This window comes from Tamandua tetradactyla, chromosome 13 (genome assembly GCF_023851605.1).
Source record: "Tamandua tetradactyla isolate mTamTet1 chromosome 13, mTamTet1.pri, whole genome shotgun sequence".
NCBI classification, from domain to species: domain Eukaryota; kingdom Metazoa; phylum Chordata; class Mammalia; order Pilosa; family Myrmecophagidae; genus Tamandua; species Tamandua tetradactyla.
The window spans coordinates 88,438,859-88,462,195 of NC_135339.1; the positions used below are offsets into that span (position 1 = coordinate 88,438,859).

The following is a 23,337-nucleotide window of genomic DNA, read 5'->3' on the forward strand; positions in this document are numbered from 1 at the left end:
GCACAGAGAAGTGAGGCTACAAGGTTACAAGTTAGTAAGTGGTACAGCCATGTTGCCTCCTCTTCAGAGCACAGAATACCAGGAGGAAAATAAGGTTTTCCTTTCTTTTAACAGAGGGAGGCTTTTCAATAGTTTTGGTCTTTTTCTCATGATTCAAACCCCGTTAACAACAAAAAAGAGATCTGCTGACTCTGCAATGGTTTGGGGTGAGGTTAAGTTAGAAAAGCAAGTCTAGAGTCCTGACAGCAAGACTCATCATCAAGTGCAGATGCAGTAGCAATGAGGGGACAAGGCAGCACAGCAGTGGCAGAAGGAGGCCAAAGCCACTACTTCCCACCCGTCTGCAAAGGTGGACTTGGGTTTCAGCCCTGCCATACCTGAAAGTGATTTTCTACATAGGGACTAAAAATATTTCAACATAAATTGCAGTTCTTTTTTTGGCAGTCAGAATTGTCACGCTTGAGTTTTTCATCATAAAACAATGACATGGAAGTCAAGTCCCAACATATAATAGATGTTTAAAAGGGAGGCACGTCTTTAATTTACTATGACATTATTAGCTTTTTTCACAATTATTTATCTCTGTGGCTTTTGGAAAAAGAAAGTATATATGTAAACCTGATTCCATATTAACTAAGATAAAAAAATCCTGGCATTAAAACATAAAAATCCTTACATTAGCTTTAGAACCTAGTCAGAGGCATCATTTAATTAAAACTAGGACAACTTAAAAAGCCATTTTAAAATATAAAGAGGGTGGTGCGATGGCTTAGGGACCCCCTTCACCTTTCATGTTTGTTAGTTCCTAAGGAGCAAGAAGGTTTTTACTTTTCTTTTGTACTACTCATGAACATTTGCATAATAGGTAATTTATAAATATATACTAATATAATGACTCAAGAACATTGTGGCTATAGTAACAGAGGGTAACATACCTTCAAGAAATCCAAGACATTGATGCTCCTTTTATCTACCTTATCAACAGATGAGTAAAACATATGGAATAAAAATAAATAATAGGGGGAACAAATATTAAAATAAATTTAGATTGAAATGCTAGTGATCAATGAAGGGGAGGGGTAAGGGATATGGTATATATGAATTTTTTTCTGGTTTCTTTTTATTTCTTTTTCTGAATAGATGCAAATGTTCCAAGAAATGATCATGATGATGAATATGCAACTATGTGATGATATTGTGAATTAGTGATTATACATGCAGAATGGAACGATCAAAAGTTAAGAATGTTTGTGTTTGGTGTTTTTTGGTATTTAAAAAAATAATAAAAAAAAAGAAATCTAAGACAATGCTTTTGGTCTAAAGATTTTCCATAGCTTGACACTACCCTGATATATTATAATAAAGATTAGTGGCTTCTATTTCTGAAGGTAAACATTTGAAGGAAAGTGGCTTGGTACCAAATGAGCAGCAAGGGCTTTCTGAATAGAAAATAAAACTGCACCAGAGTCTGCAAGTGGCTAGCTGGGCCAGGGTAATCTTCATTCCTTCTACTCTCAAATTTACTGAACATTTTCCATGGGCCAAATATCATGTTAGACACTGGGGATATGGATATGACAAACTACCTTGCCCTCTTCTACTAGAACAGAGCTTCCCAAATGATATGCCAGGCAACCTAAAATGCTACACCAAAGGGTTTCTGATGGGTACATTTAGTAATCCTGAGATATTTATCTCCCCAGCTCTTGGCAAGGGAAAGCAAGGGTGGGGCAGCTGAAGCCATTGGCATGGTCAGTTTTGGCTGCAAGTGGCTTTGACCATTTCTTTGAAGTGCTATACAGATATTAAAATTTTCTACGTGGGCTATGATATAAAAATGACTGAGAAGTACTGGCCCAGAGCAGCAATTTTTCTAATTTTCTTTCTTTCCTTTTTTCAGCTTTGAAGTAACTGTTTGGAACTCATCATAAAGCTAAACACAAAAGAGAGATAAAAGAAGGACTGCCCCCTTTCTTACAACATGTAATGCCCAAAAGAAGGCATCTTGGGACCTAAAAGACTTTGAAAAGTAGTTTGAAAACACCGATCTAAACTGCCTTGTGTAGGTTTAAACCTAGTTCTGTAGTCACCCAGTTGAGAGTTTTCTAATTTAGACCACGGGGTCATCAGGGAAGCCTTCCTGGAGTAAGTGTCCCTTGAGCTGAGTCCTGAATGATTAGGAGGAATCAGCCAAGCCCAGAAGAGGAACAGGCACTCCAAGCAGAGAGACTGGCATGGATAAAGGCACAGAGGTATGATAACCAGGGGCACACAAAGAATTGCAAGGCTGGCATAGAGCCAATGTCTTGGGATCCATCATGAGGCAGAGCTTGAGATGCACAGCTTGAAGGACTTTGGGGGCCACCCTAACTCTTGCACTTTTTTCCTGAAGATTTCAGGGCATAGTGGATGACACCAATGTAGGAAAACAACAGGGGGGCAAGTTAGGCTAGTGCCAGAGACACTGGTTGTCATCATAGAGGCTTAAATGCAGAAGGTTAAGAATAACATTCTCTTAACTTTGTAGAATCCAATCCAAGAGCCATCAGGGGAGAGCAGACAAAACCCCAAACCAACCTCAGGATTGTTTCATTGGTGCAGCAGTTTTCAAAAGGGATCATGTAGCCGACCTCATGACCAATGTTAACATCCATTTCGTCGGCCACCCGCAGGGCGAGCTGGACGGCGGTCTGCTTGTGGGCCTGCGTGCAGACCACACCCCCGTGCTGGTAGTGGATGGAAAGGCAGTACTCGGCACACCACTGTGGAACCTTCAGCAGGGAAAAATGAGGAGGGATCATATAGCACCACCTTGGAGCAGGGATCATTTTATAAATGAGCTTTTCTTCCGTCATTTCATTACCAGTAGGAGGTGTTAGGTCTCACTTAGTGAAGCTCTGAACAATCTGTTCTGATACATAGAGTTATTACTAGCAAATAAAGTTAAGAATGACCAAGAGTTAGCAGGGACTTTGAAAGCTTTACTTCTAGACTAAAAGACTAAAGAAAGGCAGATGAAAATAAAGGATAAAATAAAAACTTTCATTTTTTAAAAATTTCAGTTGTGCTTCTGAAAAGATTAATATATTTACAGGTTATTATTTTCTTTGTGGTTATAAGAAAACCCCAGAAATATGGCTTTTGATATCAGCTTCTGTTTTAAGCAATGTCAATATTAAATAGCATTAGATCAGCAATAGTGAATCAAAATTAAAGTACTTACATTTAAAATACTCTAAATGATCAGAACAAAATATCTAGAGAGGGTTACTTTACATTTCCCTCAATATGAATGAAAATATACGGCAATTTATCATCCAAATACAATGAAAAAATAAGCCAGTGAGATAATCAACCAACCCATCAGGATTTGCAAAGAATAATTCCAAGGTGCTCTTGAGCCATTTATTTTTATTAAATCCTTTTATCTAAAATAAGTTATGAATCAACTGATTTTCATTGAGTTCTTTGTGAAAGGATTATACTAAAGAAATTTCTGAATTAGTTTGTATGCTACAATCTTAAAGTACTGTCAATAATTGTGCTTTTTTACATGTATTTTTAAAAGAAATCATTCTAAGAAATGTTTTTAATGGAGCTAAGGTACTTAAAAGTATTAACAGTTTTAATTTTCTTGAGGCTTTCTATTTACTACACAGCATCATGAAATTCTTAGATTTTGATTCTCATTGTCATTTGAAAGATCAACACAACTTACCAGAAATCCTAAGTAATTCCAAAACAAATGAGTGTTACTGAATTGCTATAGACCACAAATTCTCAAAGATCAAATGTGTAAATACACTGTTTCCATTTTAAGATAGGTGTCAGCTTTGTCAAAAGGTTGAAAATTAATCAGTAATTCTTCACTGTGAAATTAATTATTAATTCTTCACCTACTGTGCACTATGAAGATGAAAGTTTAAGATAGTTGGTTCAGGAAATGTGGAATCAAGGAAATAACAAGGCACCCAAGGAAGCAAAGTCAGGAGTATTGGGCCCTAATAAATTAGACTTGCCACTAATTTATTACATGTAAATCACCATTTCTCTAAGCTTTGGTTTCCTTGTCAATAAAACGAATGGGTTGAAGAGATGAGAGTTATTCTCCAAGTCTGGGCCCTTGTGCCATTTTCTCCACAAGGCTTGCTGCAACCCCCTTGCCACCAGATCCCAGTGTGCTCCCCGACCATGTGCACACCCCACTTCCTGTGTGTTCCTGGTGCCCACCCTGCCTCCACTGGACTATGGGTTCTGAGAGAGGTCAGACCTATTGGTTTTGGTCCCAAATAGTCTCAAATAATTCTATATTGATATATTCAATAAATATTTGCTGAACGAGCAAATTCATTTCTTATACTTTCCAGAAATACTTTAAAATTCTACGATCCTATCTACTCTACCTTTCATTGCTTCATCTTAGTCACTGGGTCACCAAAGTGGGGATTCACATACATTTTTCTATCTCCCTCATTTCTAGCAAGTAATTTTTCATTCTTACCAAATTCTTATTTTTTAAACCAATTCCCTTTGTGTCAAGGTCCATTGTGTGGCCGCAGCTGAGACCTCAGTGTCATTCACTTCCACAATGGTGTTAAAACTGCTTGTTTAAAATCTTTGTCTCCCTTCTATCCTTAAAGAGCACGTGTTGTTCATCTTTGCTCTTAATGCTTCACAGGGGATCTGATGCATAACAGAAAATAAATATTTGAATGGAAAGATGGCTAAGAACATCATAATAATCAGAAAAAAGGCAGAGAAAGACTTGGACTCAGGTAGTGGCCTTAGCCTGGGAAAGAAGCAGTGAAATCAAGGGACATTTATTACAAAAGAACAAAGATCAATACTGCCTCACAAGCTAATTATGCAAGGGAAGAAGACAAATATTCCAAGATTTCTAACTCAAAATATAGAGGTAATGGCGGTATCTTTAATAAGAATGGGAAATTGAAAAGTACAATAAAATCAGTGAATGACTGCATAACATTAAAAGCAGCATAAAGTTGTTTGGGGGAGATGGGGAGTTGGGAGAGGAGGGGGGACGACATTTGGGAAAGTTAGGAAGGTGGTCAGTGTTATTAAGGCCATCCTGATGGAATGATGTTCAGGTGCAGCTATCCCGCGAGAGCAACTGAAAAACAGGCCAGGGGATGAAGGCAGAGGTCAGAGCCAGAGGCAGGCACGGAAGTCACAGAATTTTAGAGCTGAAAGGAATCCTTTGAAAGCATACAGGCCAATACCCTCATTTCATAAACAAGGGGATGGTCTTAGAGGGGTGACTTTTCCAAGGTCATACTGCTAGTAAACAACAGAAATGGAACTGGATGCAAATCATTTAATTTTTCATCTAGAATAATCTCCGTTATGCCACTGTTGCCTCTGAGTCACCTCTATACTAAGGTGGTAAATGAAGCCATGAGATCTTAGGCAGTCAACATTTTACATTACTCTTTCTAGTATACTGGCAGTGTCAGAGTGACAATGCTATGATGACATGGCACTGTTTTACTTAGAATTGCTGCTGAAATTACACTATCTAGTTTTACAAAAATCCATGGATATGCTCAGTTTGGTTTTTATTCCAAAGTCCAGGATAGCTGGTTTCAAACTCTAGAATTCCACACGATTCCAATGATTACGGTCTACATTCTCAAGCTTCTGATTGTGTTTTATGACTGTATTTCATTTCTTTCTTTCTTCTCGTATAAGCAAATTCTGTAAGATTAAATCATTACAGTATGTTTATAATGGTATAAACATCATATAGGCCTAAGTACAATAAATGGACTGATCCAATGTTCTTCATTTTCCTTTTTTGCTCTCCTTTACAACAAAGCAAATTCTTTCACCTATAATGTAAAGAAATTAATTCAGGAATGGGGATGGCTGTTCTAAAGATCAGTTAAAATAACAGAGGAAGACTGAATTCATGTTTGCTTATACGGCCAAGTTACAAGTTGAGCAGAAGTCACAAGTAACTGCAGAGGGCCCACTAAAAGTGGTCCTCACTACATGCGATGTACCTCCCCTTTCAGTGACAGTTGCACAGAGATAATAACTATAAGTGATGCAAATGAAAACTGAAAAGATTACCTTTGAACAGAAAGGAGAGAAACATGAAAACATCTGTCCTGTTGATTAGAATTTCTGGGCTTTTGCAAACCTGCTGAATCACGCTAGGCAAGGTGGAGCATATTAAGTTTGATGCCTTAACAAACTTAAAAAAATCAGTAAGCAAATACTGAAAATCTGAACATTTCAAAATTTCAAGGGACACAGACTACAACTTTGTAAGGAACTCTTGCATTCTCTGCACATATTAATTGCTACACCACTGCTGGTGCTAACATTCCTTGCCCTGATTCAAGTCTCCTCTAGGTGATGACTCGGCAGCTTCTTCTTGGCCCTGATGGTACCTTATTCTTTGCATCAATGAATGGCATGCCTGTTAGTGTTTGTTTCTTCCCTGTACCTTCTCTTGGGAAGATACCCGTCTCCCCTGTACCATTTATAAGGCATTACTCTTAATGGAATAGTTGCCAATTTGGCACTATGAGAATTAGGAATGCTTAACAAGCTGTGCCTTTCTGGCTTTAGCTTTTTTTCAGAGACAAATACTGAATTCTGGGGGACTTTGGCTGCGGCTTTTAAGAACTTACTAAAAAGCCATTTATCTAGAAGATAAGGCAAAGGCCACCCCAAATTTATGTATTTAGTCTAAAAATTCTCCCCTACTAGAAACTACCACTTGAAATATTTAATTCTGAATACAATGAATAATTTTTCACATTCTTCTTAATACATCTAAATGCTGTTTTCTGTACTGAACACTGTGCTAGAAGTGTTAAAGTCTGAGTGGTAAAGCAGGCCTTATGCTCTGCCCCAAGCCACCTCAACCTAACATTGTAACATGCAAGACAGGCAATCAGCATCAAGGTGTACAGCTAGAATGTATGTCCTTGGCTCTCATTTCCTGCCTGGAAAGGAAATCGATAGGACTCTGGCCAATCTACTGCTACAGGAGGAGGTATGAGGAGCACTTTGGGCAACCAAAATCTAATCTACATCAAGCCTTTATCAACTTAGTAACCAGAGCTCTACAAGTTGTACAAATCCAGAAAGCAAAGCAGGGAGACTCTATTTCTGACTGTAGGCAGCACACACAGAGGCTAGGCTGCTGGATCCCGGGAGAGCTGGGGTCCAGGGTACTTGGGATGAGTTCAGGGAGAAGCCACACTAAGAATCTGCAGCCAGTGGGAGATCAGAACCAACACATACAGCAGCATCAAGCATCCTTGTATGGTCTCATCACTGCCACTGTGGCAAGGGGGCATCCACGTGAGAGTTACACCAGTCCATAACTTTCTGTCCTTTCCTTCTGCTCTAGATTTTCAATTCATCTAATAGATATAAGGTTAAATATGAACAAATGAAGTACGAAGAAAAAGGTTCTCCGTGAGACACAGTGCTACTACTGCTCTGTTAAAACATTCTAGTTCCAAAGTTCCTGAGCCCTCTGCCTTCTACATCAGCATCTTTTCTTTCACTAGTCGCCCGCAATGGCCTGATTCTTCTGTTTCCTTCTCTTCAACATTCTCGGGACCACCAACAGTACAGCGAGCACCAAGTTCTCAAACATTCCCTTTTATTTCAGCACCAGAATCATGGAGTCTAAAAGTTTAAAGGAACGTGAAAGACTACCAAACTCACTCAAAGATATGAATTTCCACTACTACATTCCTGCAACATGGACCTTCTGCCTATGCCGGAGCCTGCTTCTGGGGCAGCTCACTCTACCCAATATAAACCAATACATCAGAACATATTACCAAAGAGTGGGGCCCTCTCAATCAAATATCAGACATCCCTGGATACAATTTACACAAATCCTGTCAATGAGTGAATGTACAGAGAATCTATCAGCAGGAAATGGTAGTCAAGTTTACTCAGTTAATAGGGTGGAAATGATCTATGCAATATAGCATCTTAATTTAAGTTAAATTTTAGTTCATTTCTATAATCTATCCATTTAATAGGAAATTTTAGAAAAATGCTAGAAGGATAAGCAAGCAAAACAGGTAGTTCTAAAAACATTTCATCTTTTTTCAGGCTTCATAAACATGCCCAAAAAAGAGCTTATAAGAAAAGACTCTATAACCAGTGTAGAATTGGCCTGTTTATCCCAGGGCAGTCACAAAATAGCCCTCACATGATATGCACCAGAGATGGAATTTTTAGGATACAGCTAAACACCTGTGGTTCTCTTTGGAAGGTGTGGTTCTGAGGACAACTTTTCTTTGAAAGGTTTAAAACTCTGAGGAACAAGAAAACAGCTTTGGAAATGTTTTTAAAAATAACCAACTTGTTTCCAGCACTACGCAAACAACGAATGCTTGCACTACTTAAATTAGTTTTCTCATTGTTTGAGTACTATTTCAATTTCTCTCATTCCAAAGACACACGTTGCATTCCCACTCAACAGAAAACAAATATTAAAGTGATTGAGAAGCGAAAGATGACAAGAAAAAACCAGTGCTAGGTATTAACGTAAGATATTATCACATGATACATGATGACAAATTCTTGCTCTTAAAGATTGCAAATTTTAAGACAACTCAAGAAGTATATGTTTAATTGTTTCTGGTTTTTTTTTCACAGTAGGATGAGTTAGCAATTCTGAATATATTATGAGTATTCTAAGATTAAACCAGCAAAGATATTGTGAATGAATAATGACAGCCAGAATTCTCATTATTAGAGAAAGGAGTTACAAATATGGAAGGCTGAAATGGATCCTGTGGGGATAAATTGGAATAAGAGGCGTCAGTATGAGCTCATGGACTTTAAGAAAAAGACAGATAAATTGGAATCAGAGGCGTCAGTATGAGCTCATGGACTTTAAGAAAAAGACAGACAGATATTGAGATAATCAAATAGAAATATAATAGAGAGAGTAAGAAATACACACAGAGAAATAGAGAGAGAAACAGAAAAAGATAGAAATATATATAGACACAGTACTAAAAGACAAAGAGAAGTAGTTATATAACTAGAGATAGAAGACCGGCAGGCAGAGATGTGTGCATACATCATGACACATTTATTTTCTTGCTATGTCCAATAAGAGAGCCTAGAAGCAATGACCAACTGATGGCAATGGGCACACCTAGTGCCCACATCTTGGTTTCTAAATACAGCTCTCCACTAACAGGAACCAGGGCTTTTTGAGAAAAAAAAAATGGCTGCTTCCGGTGGCTGAAGGATGCATTGACTGAGAAGTAGATTGGCGAACGATGGTGTATACTTATGAAAGAAGGTTGTGCTGCTACAAAAAGGAACAAAGTTGTGAGGCATGCAACAATGCGAATGAACATGTGGGACAATTGGTGAGGAAAAATAAGCCAGGAACAAAAGAATAACAATGGTATGGTCACCTTTAGAAAATATTTTTAAGAAAAGAGGGCCCTAGATTGCAAACTTTTATGGCTGAAACATTAAGTCCGAGTGGTGATTATTATTTATGGATTTTGAGAGGCTATGCATATATATATATATAACCTGATATTTACAGATAAGAATGAAGCTGATCAGGTTGGGGTTAAAGTAATTCAGCACTTAGGGGTAAGGAAGACTGTCTATATATTTTTTAGAACCACACATATTCTTTGAGATCAAAGGAAGAAAGGTTTACTTAGTCTGGAACTGAAATTTTCTGCAGCACATAATCTAACTCAACCTATCTGTATAGTTCATTTGAACAACTGAAACATAGGGGTCCCAGAATAAGAAAGAGATCCTTTATTCCTGTATTGATTATTGTAATGCCTGGATACATCCTAGAGCATATTAAGGAGATAAAAAGTATTAGCAAAGTCCCTTGAGGGATGGGAGAAAGAATATGGAACTATTAAACCTTACCATCAGGGAATCCTCTGATACTGTGTCAAACTTTAAGGACACTCAAATCAATAGGTCATGCCCTTGATCATGAGGCTTACTCTTGTGAAGTTTATATAGGTAGTAGAGAAACTTAGACTACCTATAGGCATGCCTAAGAGTTATCTCCGGAGGACCTCTTTTGTTGCTCAGATGTGGTCTCACTCTCTCTAAGCCCAACTCTGCAAGTGAAATTATCGCCCACCCTCATATGTGGGACATGAAATCCAGGGATGAAAGTCTCCTTGGCGACATGGGAGATGACTCACAGGGATGAATCTGGCCCTGGCACCATGGGATCAACAATTTCATCCTGACCAAAAGGGGGAAAAGAAGTGTAACTAATAAAGTATCAGTGGTAGAGAGAGTTCAAATAGAGTTGAGAGGTTATTCTGGAGGTTGATCTTATGCAAGCTTCAGTTAGACCTTGCTACCTATCATAACCTGCTAAACCCCAACCAGGACCATTCCAGCCAATCCTAAAGTACACCTAGGGCAACAGATAAGATTCCACAAGGGTTCCATGCACTAGAATAACTTTCCAGAAACCTACATCCTCCAGATGGGTCCCTGGTTCAGATAAGTCCTCAAACATAGAGGGCCCACCCTCTCCAGAATGTCAGTTTCATCTACCTATTCCATATTAGTGACAGACTCTTCCAATATGAAAAATTTAGAATGGCCATAGCCCAAACGCCCCTAAAGAGAGGGATGGAAAGATCAAAGGTAATGGTGGAGTTATACAGTGAAGACAGGATTTAACAAATGAATATGAATGCTGAATCATTAAATTGATACTTCTCTTAGTCTTCAATATCTTCGAGTAGATAGAAGTAAAAACCTAAAATTGTGGAATTGTAACCCATGTCAAACCCTGGAATATGTTCTATAACTGATTTTGGTGCTGTGCTTTGAAATTTATAGTTTTTTTGTATACATGTTATTTTTCACAAAAAAAGGAACAAAGTCAATTGTGATGATAAAAATATATATAATAAGTCTCCTAGCCTCCTATATTCTGGACAGCTAGAAGAAAAAAAAATCTGAGTAGATCATATGGTAGGCCAAGACAAACTCTGGGATCTGTCCTGTAACTACGTGTTGAAGGGTGCTTTGAAAACTATTGCTTTTTTATTTCTTTGCTTTGTATATATGTTATACTACACAATAAAAAAGTAAAAAAAAAGGCTGCATCCAAGACTACAACAGGGATTGTACTAGATGAGCTTGTCATATCGTATGGTGCCTGTGATGGTTAGGTTCACGGGTCAACTTGGCCAGGTGATGGTACCCAGTCACCTGGTAAAGGAAGCACTGACCTAACTGTTACTGCTAGGACATTTCATGTACTTAAATCATCAGTCAGTTGATTGCATCTATGGCTGATTGTATCTAAGATCAACTAAGGGGAGTGTCTTTTGCAATGTGAGACTCTTAGTTCAATCAGTTGAAGGCTTTTAAGGGAGAGGTGAAAACTTCAGCAGTTAGAACAGAGAATTTTCATCTCTACTTCAGGCAGTCAGCCTCTCTCCTGAGAATTCATCGAAGACCCTGATCATAGTGCCAGCTTGAAGCCTACCCTGAAGAATTCAGACTTGTGCATCCCCACAGTTGCATGAGACACTTTCATAAAATCTCATACTATTTATAGATATCTCTTGTTGGTTCTATTTCCCTAGAGAACCCTGACTAATACAGTACTAAAAAACAAAGAAGTGCTCAAAGAATGATCGGATACGTTAAAAAGATAGAGAAATCAACTTGAAGGTGCTTCCCCTAGCCATACTGGGGACAATCTGAGTAATAAAATAAATGAGCCAAGTAACAGATTACAATACAGAATAAAATAAGAATTTGAGTCTACACTGATATAAACTGTTCTAGTTTGCTAGCTGCCAGAATGCAACACACCAGAGACGTATTGGCTTTTAATAAAAGGGGATTTATTTTGTTAGTTCTTCAGAGGAAAGGCAGCTTACTTTCCACTGAGGTTCTTTCTTACATGGGAAGGCACAGGATGATCTCTGCTGGCCTTCTCTCCAGGTCTCTGGGTTCCAACAACTTTCCCCAGGGTGATTTCTTTCTGCACCTCAAAGGCCTAGGCTGAGCTGCAAGTGCTGAGATGAGGAATGCCAAGCTGCTTAGGCTGTGCTACCTTGTGCTCTCTCATTTAAGCACCAGCCAATTAATTCAAACATCATTCATTGTAGCAGGCCCGCCTCTTAGCTGACTGCAGATGTAATTAGCAACAGATGAGATTCCCGTACCATTGACTCAAGTCCACAGCAACAGAACTAGGTGCCTTCACCTGGCCAAGCTGACAACTGAATCTAAGTACCACATAAATAAATGATGATGAGAAAGCACATCTGGTTACAAAAGCATAATTTAAATCTAATCCTAAGGAAACATGAGACACACTCAAGTTCTACAAAGTACCTAATTAGTACTCTTCAAAAATGTCAAGGTCCTGAAGGACAAGGAAAGACCAAGGAGCTCTTTCAGATTAAAGGAGACTAAAGAGAAATGACAATTAAATGCAATGTAATTTTGGATTGGATTCTGAACTGAGAAATTGTTTTTCGTTTATTAAAAAAGCTATTTTTGGGAAAATGGATGAAATATGAATGTCTATAAATAAGATAATAAATGTCAGTGTTATATTCCTGATTTTGATAAGAATACAGTATACACAGTATAAGTGTATTGTTTTTAGTAAATACTCACTTAAGTATTTGGAAGCAAAGTAGCATCATGTCCTCAATGTACTCTTGAAAGTTTCAGAATAAAAATTATGTGTGTGTTGTGTAGAGAAAGAGAGAATGATAAAGCAAACGTGGTAAAATGTTTTCATTTGGGAAATCTGGGTGAAAACATATGGAAATGTTGTGTACTCTTCTTTCAACTTTTTTGTAAGTATGAAATTAAAGCAAAATAAAAAATACAAAATTTTTTTAACTTGCTGTTTTGTCCACAGAAACCAGGAAATTACATACATTCAGTTCTCATCATTAGCTTCTTATAACTGAAAACTTATTATAATAACTCATCATCATAATAAATAACAAATAATAACAAAACCCTTGCTCTTTGCAGCTATATATTAGATTAAAAAACACCTGTTGTCCAGTCTTCCTCTCTTCAAATTATGCCTAAAACAAATAAGCCCAGAAGTAATAAACAACTTGGAAGCTGCAATATGTTGTGGAAAATGTTCTTATAGTTCCAACTCAGGAAATTACATGAGATTAGTTAGACAAATTATCAAACCTCTCTGGACTTGAGTTTTTTCATCTGAAAAATGAAAGAGCTCTGTTAGATTATCTCTAAGGTCAATTTTAATTCTTAAATTATAAGAATCTATAAATACATTTCATGATAAAAATACTTATTGCCAGCCTGATAATGTAAGAGTAAAATACAGATCTTGCTTGAGCCAAAATTTGAAGTTAAATACAATAACAAACTGGACAATAATAATTCATTAACTAACCTAATTATTTCCCCTGGATTAGATCCCTAAATGTGTGTCCCATGCCTGGATCATATTTGGTCACTCAGTTATTTCTTATAGTCAGGAAAGTAAGAATTTCCTTGTACTTTCAATTTCTGTTGCTGGTTAAACAAGCCTATCCAAAAATCTTGATTATTATATTTCTGAGCACATAAACACAGCAGGGAATCCTAAATCTATGGTAGGCAAATAACATCTATCATTTAAAAATATGCAAGAAAAAATAACTTGAAAGTAGTTTTGCTACTATTCCAGAGATAATTCAGTGGTACCCTGAACCCAATTAATATCCTTGTAAGTACAATTAAACTGTTATTTAGCTGGCAATAATGAATAAAATTAGGTAAGTGACTTAATTGTTGTGCTTGAATTATTATTTTGGTTTAGATAATAGCATTATTAGAGCAGACCACTATAGTGTGGCACTTTAATTATTAACTAATAAAACAAACACAACATACAAAGCAAACAGCTTTGTTGGTTATGGTTGGCTTTTTGTAGTGGGTACTTACCTGAGAGCTCTTGCCACATTTAGCATCCCCTGACACAATCACAATTTGATTTTGTAGCAGATTCTCCATAAAGGAGTATTTTTCTGTCCATATTGGAAGATCTTCTCTTTCTTTCAGAAGTTTATAATAACGTGATGAATATGGTAACCCATCGAAAGGATTAAGCTCCAGATCCTCACACGCCACAATTCCCTCCTCATCTCTATCACTGGAATCAAGGGATTCAGGAAAGTAGCGTTTTTCAGAGGAAGGGCTTGGGTATTCCAGTGCCACTTCTTCCATCTTGTCCAACAGTGAGCTTAAGCAGCTGACATGCTACAACCAAGCTTTTCCGTCAATAATCCATTGCAAACAGGGTTTAAAAACCTACGTATACAAACGCAGATGTGCCAGGCTCCAAGACTTCAGTTCAAGGTTTCAGCAAGTTGAATTCCTCAAATCTCTATTTGTGGCTTATGTTACCTACTGTGCTGGCTCACTTCAGCTCTCCTCAGCATGTTAAATAACTATCGATAAACCGGGCTAAAAAGAAAACAGACAAAAAAAAAAAAAAAAAAAGAAAGGAAAATCAGGCACAAATAAAATAGGAAGTTAAAAAATAAAAAAGCATAGGCATTCAAGACAAAAGCATTATTTTCCCTTTTAACTGGTTACTGTCTGCCATTTCTGATACCTGACAAAATGACTAGGAATAATTTAGGACAGTTTTTAAAGTTTGGTAGACTGCAATTTTTTTCTGGCAGGTTAAGAAAATGAGTAGACACTGAACTCAGTGGTCTGGGTCTGACCTTTATCCTAGGCCTCTGCATCTTGCCTGCCTGTGAGTTGAAAGCAACAGGGGAGACTCTGTTGTGATTTTAAGGTGAAACAATCACGTGATCACCTAATTCCATTATGAAAGAGAAGCAGGACCCTATATAGGGGAAATCTGTGAAGGCCTGGGTATAGTCCTCTAATGTTGGCTCTTCTGTGTCTGCCACAAGAAAGTGTTTTTTCTTATTACTAAAACATCCTCTAGTTTAAAGGAAAGTATTAAGAAAAATTTTCATTTCAAGTTTATGAGGGCCAGTTTGTAAAGCCAAGAGAAGGAAGTGAATTTACTATAATTATTTTTAAAAATCTAAGGTTATGGTTGGCTTTTATTAACTATGTCATTTGTTACTTCAATTAAACCAGAAATCTCAAGCATACTTCTTAGATTCCTGGGTCTTGAGCTTAATATGTCAGATTACAGAAAATAAAAGACAACTTTTAACTTGATTTCAACAATGAAGAGACATTTCCTGAAAAAGGGAGAAAATTTACGTGAGTAATTTATTTCCTACATATCAGGTAAGGGGTCCTTCTTATTCTAATCACTAGGGGTTAAAAACAAAAAACAAAAACAATCAACATATCTAATCAGTACTGGTGCAGATAACTTCTTTTCACATTAACCAGGTTTAAATTTAAACACACACATACAGAAAGCTTCAAGTCAAAAAGAACAAGTAAGTTATTAATATTTTGTCACTTAACTGGCTCTTTTTATGGTACCCAATTTACCTTAACTATTGATTTAAATTGAGTTAGGGGGCTCGAAGGGTGAGTAGCACCTCATTAGTAAGTAATAAAAAAAACTTCCCCTTTATCAGTCAAGCTAGGCTCCAGGAAAACAGTCAGTCTCTGGAGAAACATTTCCATTAATAAACTTGGCATTGGATATACACCTACATAAGGGATATTTTAAGGGTGAAACCAAGAGCAGGTTAGAACTTTTTAAAACTCACATGAAAATAGACCAAAAGAGGCAGAAACCAATAATTAGAGGGAGGAAAATAGACATTTTTAGCTCTATGCAGGTAGAGTTTTTCAAAATTCATTCTGAAAGTCACTGTTTCAAATTAAAATGGAACTGTAATGTACGGTGTGCTAACACAAACATAATATAGATTAACTTCAGAACTTTTCCCTGTCCCACAGGGTGAGGCTAGACCCACCAAAGGATGAGCTACCTCTGAGAAGGCATCTAAGAATCAGAAAATTCTACTGGTTAATAGAAGTTAAAATTTTATTTTATATTCAATTTTTCTTTTGTTCTGGTTACAATGCCTTCCAAGGGCTTTCCTCCTAAATGAAAATGAAATTTCTGTTAGTATAATAAATGACCACCATAGGTATCATTTCTATATGAAAACACAGCTGTACTTTTACCAAATATAAGCCCATGAAATATTTCTCTTAATTTTATAAAACTCCCTGAAAGTGTAGTAATCCTGTAATTACAGTAAAATCCTTACTTATAAAGCATTGCCACTTTGAACCCACAGGGAATAATCAAGTTTGTGAATAGTCACCTCTTAGAGACCTAAGGCTTACCTAGCCCTTTCTTTACATATTACACATTCTTAATATATTATACAATAATTATGTAATACATTATATTATATACATTATACAATAATTCTACAAATACATTATCCATTTCTGCTATGGTGTATTAAAAATAGCTGCAAATTCTTTGCCACTGGTCCTATGGAGGTGGACTCTATTTCCTCTCTCTCTGAATCTGAGCTGCCCTTGTGACTTGTTATGACCAAGACAATGCAGTAGAAGTGATACTGAATCACTTCCAAGGCATTCATATGCTTGAAACACTCCCTCTTGGAACCAGCACTAAATTGTGATTTCATAGCCATGTCACCTGGTGATCGGCATGCTTGTCTGGTGAGGCCCTTTCCTGCTCTTAACCAGTTCTTCTATTTTCCTACCTGGTATATTAGGAATCAGATTAGCTTGTTTGACCTAAGTATTTGTAAAGGCTGACTCTATAAAGCACTCTATGGAATATCCAATGAGCCTGAGGGCAACCCTATGAGTGAAATTTAGAGACTTTGGGACATCTATTTCAACCATGCAAGGGGACTTTTTGCTGCTCTATGGCTGAGTTCCAGATTAGGAAGGGGAGTGGCTGAGATTCACCTAGAGGCTGAGGTTTGAGCCCAATGATTCCAGCAATATACACACATCTCCTCATTCATCCTACACCTCTGATGAGCCATGTCAATGTCAATGTTTTCTCCTATAAGTAATTAAATATATATAAGAGATCCATGTTTTGCTAAATTGGAAATATTAATTGCAAATTTTAAATTTGGAAAATTTAATAGTACCAACCCAAATAAAATTGCAAATATTAAGTTTGGAAAATTTAATAGTACCAACCCAATAAGAGAAAACAGGAAAGACAAATAATACGGTAGGCTATGTTACTCAAAATAAAATCTAATAAAAATTATTGTTAGTATAAATTACATCATACTACAACAATTTTAAATCTGAAAGTGGCATTCCTGCAAAACTATCTTACATTTATATTGGAGATGGCACAATTCCCAAAGCTATCTTATTATATATATTGTAGACTGCATAATTTATCACAGACTGCCTTTCAAAGTGAATCTATCATGAATGGGGTATCAATGAAAAGAATTTCATTGTTAATTGTTCAATGTTCAATTAAACACAATATAATTAGAAGTTGGTGTAAGATAAAGCTATATCTTAGATATTCTATGTGCTTGGCTCTGACCTATTAATTATATAAATAAAGTTCACAGAAATGGAAGGATAAAGTTTGCAAGCGATTAAGATAAGATTGTGAAATCTAGCTTGAGTAACTTTCACTTATATTAAATTTTCTGTTATTTTCCATGTTCAATTAAATATATATGCATTCCTCATGTGCATTTTGCAGAGATTTGAAGATTTCCCAACATTCAGTCCCTGTAATTCTTTCCTTTTCTTACCATACTAGGTTCTACGTGGTCTCCAGTCTCATGGCTTTTAATGCTGTCTATATGCTGAGGACTCTGGTTTATATATCCAGCCTGATTCTCTCTGCTAATTTCCAGTCTCACATAGCCAACTACTTAGCATCAACTCCTAACATTTCACCCTTTACATAGCCAAAACTAAGCTCCTGATTCCACCGCAAAGGCACAAACCTGATCCTCTATCTCCATTAATTCCATCTTTGCAGTTGCTCAGACCTAAAAATGACTTTTCTTTTTCTCAAATCCCAGATCTAATCCTTCAATAGATATGGAAAGCAGAATTAGTGACCTCCATACATGCATATGTTCTAATCCTCAGAACTTGTGAAAATGTTAGCTTGCATAGCAAGGGGGACTTTGCAGCTGTGATTAAGTTAAAGGCCTTGGGATAGGGAGATTATCCTGGTGGTCACACTCACAAAGATCCTTTCCCAGCTGAGTTCAGATGGACATAGGACTAGGAAGAATGCGAAGAGAGAGATAACATTGTCGGCTCTGAAGATGGAGGAAGGGGGCCATAAGCCAAGGAATGATGTGATAGACCTCTAGAAGGTGGGATAGATAGGGAAATGGATTTTACCTTAGAGCCTCCAGAAAGAACAGAGCCCAGCCGATATCTTCATTTAAGCCCAGTAAGACCCTTGTTGGGCTTCTAACCTTTAGAACTATAAGGAATACATCTGCATTGTTTAAGCCACTAAATTTGATAAAGCAACAATAAAAAGCTAACACAGCCCACTGTATCAATTTTACCTTCAAAGCAGATCAAGAACCCCACAACCTTTATTGTGAACACTTGATCTGAATCACCATCTTCTCTCACCTGGTTTACTGCGAAAGCCTCCTTAAGTGGTCTTCTTGTTTTCACTTTTACCCCGCTTCAATTTTTAACTCAGCAGTCAGAGCGATCTGTTAAAGTCAGATCATGTATCCGCTGCTAAAAAATCTCCGATGTCTTTCCATCTCATCTTACTCCTAGGAAACTCCAAAGTCCTCATTAGGACCTAAAAGCCTGGTGTGGTTCTGGACCTATTACCTCTCTGCCCTCATTTCCAACAGCTCCTACCTTGTGCACTCTTTTCCTGGCTCCCTTGTTCCTCAAACACAAGGCCTGCACCTGCCTCAGAGACTCTGAGCTTGCTCTTCTCTATGCCTGAGTGTTGCTTTTCAGGTATCCAAATGACTATTTTCCTGATTTCATGAGGGTCTTTATCAAATATCACCTTCTCAGTGAGGGCTTCCCTGGCCAACTGATTGAAAAGATCACTTATTCCCCCCAACGAACCCTCTTCCTATCCTCTTTTCCTGCTTTTTTTCTCCTTAGGCCATTACAATGATCTAATACAATCTATATTTTTACCTATTTTTTCTGTCTAGCCCACCAGACTGTAAACAACACGAGGCAAGGATTTGTGTCTGTTTTGTTCATTGCATCTATAACAGTGCCTGGCACATATTAAGCATTCAAAAAATACTTGTTGAATGAATGATGTGAGTTCTTCAGAGATATTTTTGTTGTACTTGCCCATCTGCCCTATATTAAGTCAGTCCTCAAGCCCTACAGATTATTCCTTTAGAACTTCCTGGAATTCTGTTCCTTTCATTTCCTGCCCTTCTTGCTGGGATGCCTGTGACAATCTACTTGTTCACCTCTGCCCGTCCCCTGCAATCTAAATTGCATACAGTTATGTTTTCTCATTTCACTCTTTTCAAAAGTTCATGTTAGCTCCCCTTTGCTGAGGAACCAAGTTTAAAGACATATCAGAAATTCACTGTTTCTGTATTTCTGTGACATTTTTATTGCCTTTCACTAAAGATATATGGTAAACCCCTGCTATTCCTGGAGGATATGGCCTGATGTTTGGGCAAATCCCCAAACTGAAATATTTGTACAGGCTCTTTGTTTTCCCAAACCACAAATGAACTCCTTCTTCAACATTCATTAAAGTTGTTTTTTCTTGATGACTTCATAAGAGTTACTGCACAGAAACTAACAAAGCTATACTGAAGTTCAGAAAATGCAAACATCATGCCTGTTCCCAAGATCTCAGGAACTGCTTGCAAATAGGCAAGATAGGAGGTCATCCAAATACAAAGGAGCTACAGAACTATCTCTATTACTTATTATCTTTTCTCCACGCTTTTTATTTTCTCTATTTAGACTGTTATTGGAGCTATATATTTTCCATTTGTAATTTCCACAGCCCTAAACCCAAATATAGTGAATGCTTAGTTAGCATTTATAGGCTGAACAGAGAAAGAATGAATCAGTTTCCCATTTTTGGGGGGTTGAGGCTTTTAAGACTACCATCTGACTGCATTTTATCATGGATATAATTCATAATAGGGTTTCTCTATCCTCAAGTTTTCAATCCCCCCTACATTTTCAGGCCTCTCTTTTACTTATTCAACAAATAATACTGGGATGCCTTCTATGTTGCTAGCACTGAGACCACACTGATGATATGTGGGAACAAGGCAGATCTGGTTCCTGTCCTCACAGAGCTTCAGTTCTGCTGAGGCCAAGGATGGGATATGGAAGTAGAGATTCTTTGTCTATGACATGCAAAGACTCTCAGTCATGATATAGTAGTTAAAGTCATTAAAGAAGGAAAATGTAGAGAGAGAGAAAGACACAGGTACAAGATGAGATCAAAGATGAGATAGGGGTCAGATCACAAAAGACCTGATATGCTACGCTAAGAAGTTCCTGTTTTACCTTAAGTGTCACAGGTCTATGTCGCCCCGATCACAATTTTTAGTTCTACTGTTTCTGCTCTTCCTTACAATTTTCCTCTTATATTTGAAATTACTCTACTTTCTTTAATATTACATATAATCTTTCTAATAACTACCTTTCCTTTTTTTCTCTTTTTAGGAGAGAGCTGGTAACAGTTTGAGGCAAATGCCAGAATGGGACAGAGTGGTGATAAGATGCATCGTTAGCAGCAAGAGAAACGAAAAAATCAATGTCACACAAAAAATCTAAGAAATATTAAACACCAAACATTTCTTGAGCATTTAAAATTATGTTCTAGCATGTCTGTGAAAATAGGTGTGTTCTTGAAAGACAGCCATGATCTAATTCACAGCCGATCCCTTTTCATTCCCATTCTTTAGGAAAAGAGCTCTGAATATGTATGCAAGAGGCTTGTCTTTTTGAATATTATTATTTTTATGTGACTCCAGAATTTGTTTTGGTAATATCTGTTTGACTAATGCATTTTTGAAAGAATCTGGTAACTTGGAAGCCTATCAAAACATTCCAAATATTTTATTATTTATATAATGTCTCTTCATTTTCTATAGTACAGGAAATCATTTATTATTCATTTATTTGCTTACAGGGCCAAATAGAGAATAGTAATTTAAGAAAAAAACACTAACAGTAGCGCTCCCATAACACATATCTTAAAAGATATATTTTTGTCATTTACATCTAAAAACTAAGCTATTTCCTACTGGTATAGACTTCTGAATCTCCTAGAAGAAACACTACCTTGATAAAGTGAACTCTGATCTCTCATGATAGTATAAATGCTGAAAAAGTTAAAGACATTAATTTTGCCATTTTATGGGCACAGCTTAGCAAGGTCTATCTGTCTATTTGGAGGCAAGTTATAATACTGCTGCAAACACACTGAATGTACTCAATACATTTATTCAGATTTTGACTTTCTCCCCCTCTTGTTCTAGGTAGATTTTCTGAAGGCAAGATCTTTTTCTAAGTCATCTTTACAACTCCTACAAAATAAGATATAGGACTTTGCACAAGCTATGCAATCAATAAATATTTGTGGAACAAATAAAGTTTATACTTATAAACTACTATTATACTGTTTAGAAAAGAGAAGGTTGATGAGGCATTACAAGTGAATAACAACTGTTTTCAATATGAAGATCTATTATTTTGGGGGAATGGTATCATTAATCTAATATTCCATACTATCTCTACTCAAAGTGCTGGTTTGTGGCAAGACAAGGACCTTGCACCAGAATGTAAACCACACACTGCTTCCTTCATCAAAGAAGACTTGCTATTAAAAAGTCAACTGAACTAAACAGTATGATTTCTGACATAGCTGATTTCATTCTCGCACAAGCTTCTTATCTCATTGCAAACCAACTGGTCTGTAGGCCACACTTTGAGAACCACAGGTCTATACTACCACTAAAGATAGATTAATAATAATGATTATGATAAGTCTATCAATTAGCACTTACAGAATATTTATTGTGTGCCAGATGCTATATTAAGCACTTCACATGGATGATTTCATTTAAACTCTTAAGGACCTCAGGAGTGGTAACTTTATTATTTTCGTTTTTCAAATGAGGAAATTCAAGCCTTCAGAGGTTTAGTTAATTCATCCAACTTCTAGAGCTAGTCTGTGGTACAGTAGGTACTTGAATTCAGGTAGTCTGATCCCAGTTTAATCTGGGTTAAGTGTATAACATAGGCTTACCCACACTATACCATATTGCTCCCCTCCTTCAGTGAAGAAAATGAAGCAACACTGTGGGTTGAATTAACAGCTGACATGATAGGAGATGACAGGCAAGGTGGTCTGCAACAAATGCCAAAAAACAGGAAAAGTGTAGTTCTTTTATGGATTTGAAAAACATCGTTCTAAGGGGTGTAAGGGTAGTTCAGTGGTAGAATTATCACCTGTTGTGTGAGACCCAAGCTTGATTTCCAGCCCATGCACTTCCCAAACAAACAAGCAAACAAATAAATAAAAAACCCAACCAAACAAAAATTCAACAAATGGTGTTGAAATAAGGGGATACTCACATGGAAAAAGAATGAAATGTGACCTCCGCCATATGGCATTAAAAAAAAAACGTTCTATTTGCTTACATGGAATTACAGTCAAATATTTAATGTGTAAACTTTATCTCCCAGGCATGTTATGCTTTAGTTAAAACAACGAACTTACCATTACTGGGACCTTTAGAAAGCTACTTCGTCGTTTGCTTTTGTTTAAATTGGCTTACAGCCTTCAGAAGTACATCCTACTTTACTTCTACTATCTATTGATTTTATATTTAGTGGTCTACGGCCTACTTAAATTTCTACTTATTTCTGGAATAAATTAAGGTCAGAATTTTTAATTTATTTTCAAAAAGCTTATTTCTAGGCTTCTAAAAAACTATTTTGAGTTTAAGATATCAAGTTAATGGGTTAATTAAAACACTCAGAAAATGATTCACTTTTAACTCAATGTTGGTTCATACCAAATACAGTTTGAAGAACCAATCTTGTGCTATGTTTTTTATTCTAATGGTAATTTTAAAATATTGACCTATAAACAGAAAGATTTCCTAAACCCAATGAATGCTATAGACAAAAATAATATACCATTCACTACATATAAGTATATAACTGAAAGGCTTTGTTAGAATTTCAAGCAACTAGGCTATCCAATACTTTTTAATATCATTTTGATGATTTTTGATTGCATAATATTCAAAGACTAACATATTAGTAAAGGAAGAGTAAAGAAAGCATACTAAAATATTATTTTGGCTTATTTAAGCAGTCTAGTAATATCTAATA

The 23,337-nt window shown here is 36.7% G+C and overlaps 1 protein-coding gene across 5 annotated transcripts in view; it reads right to left on the bottom strand.

Annotated features, from left to right (window-relative positions):
• DHX32 (DEAH-box helicase 32 (putative)) overlaps positions 1-23,337 on the bottom strand; it is a 59,210-nt gene that overhangs the window by 28,232 nt on the left and 7,641 nt on the right. For 4 of the 5 annotated variants that reach the window (XM_077126387.1, XM_077126383.1, XM_077126386.1 and 1 more), the window contains exons 2-3: positions 13,963-14,484; positions 2,578-2,771 (exon numbers count right to left, since the gene is read on the bottom strand). In XM_077126387.1, the coding sequence (XP_076982502.1) occupies positions 2,578-2,771; positions 13,963-14,244 (476 nt within the window). In that variant the 5' untranslated portion in view covers positions 14,245-14,484. Of the gene's footprint in view, positions 1-2,577; positions 2,772-13,962; positions 14,485-16,417; positions 17,003-23,337 lie in introns of those variants that run through there. The other variant, XM_077126385.1, reaches the window with a different exon arrangement.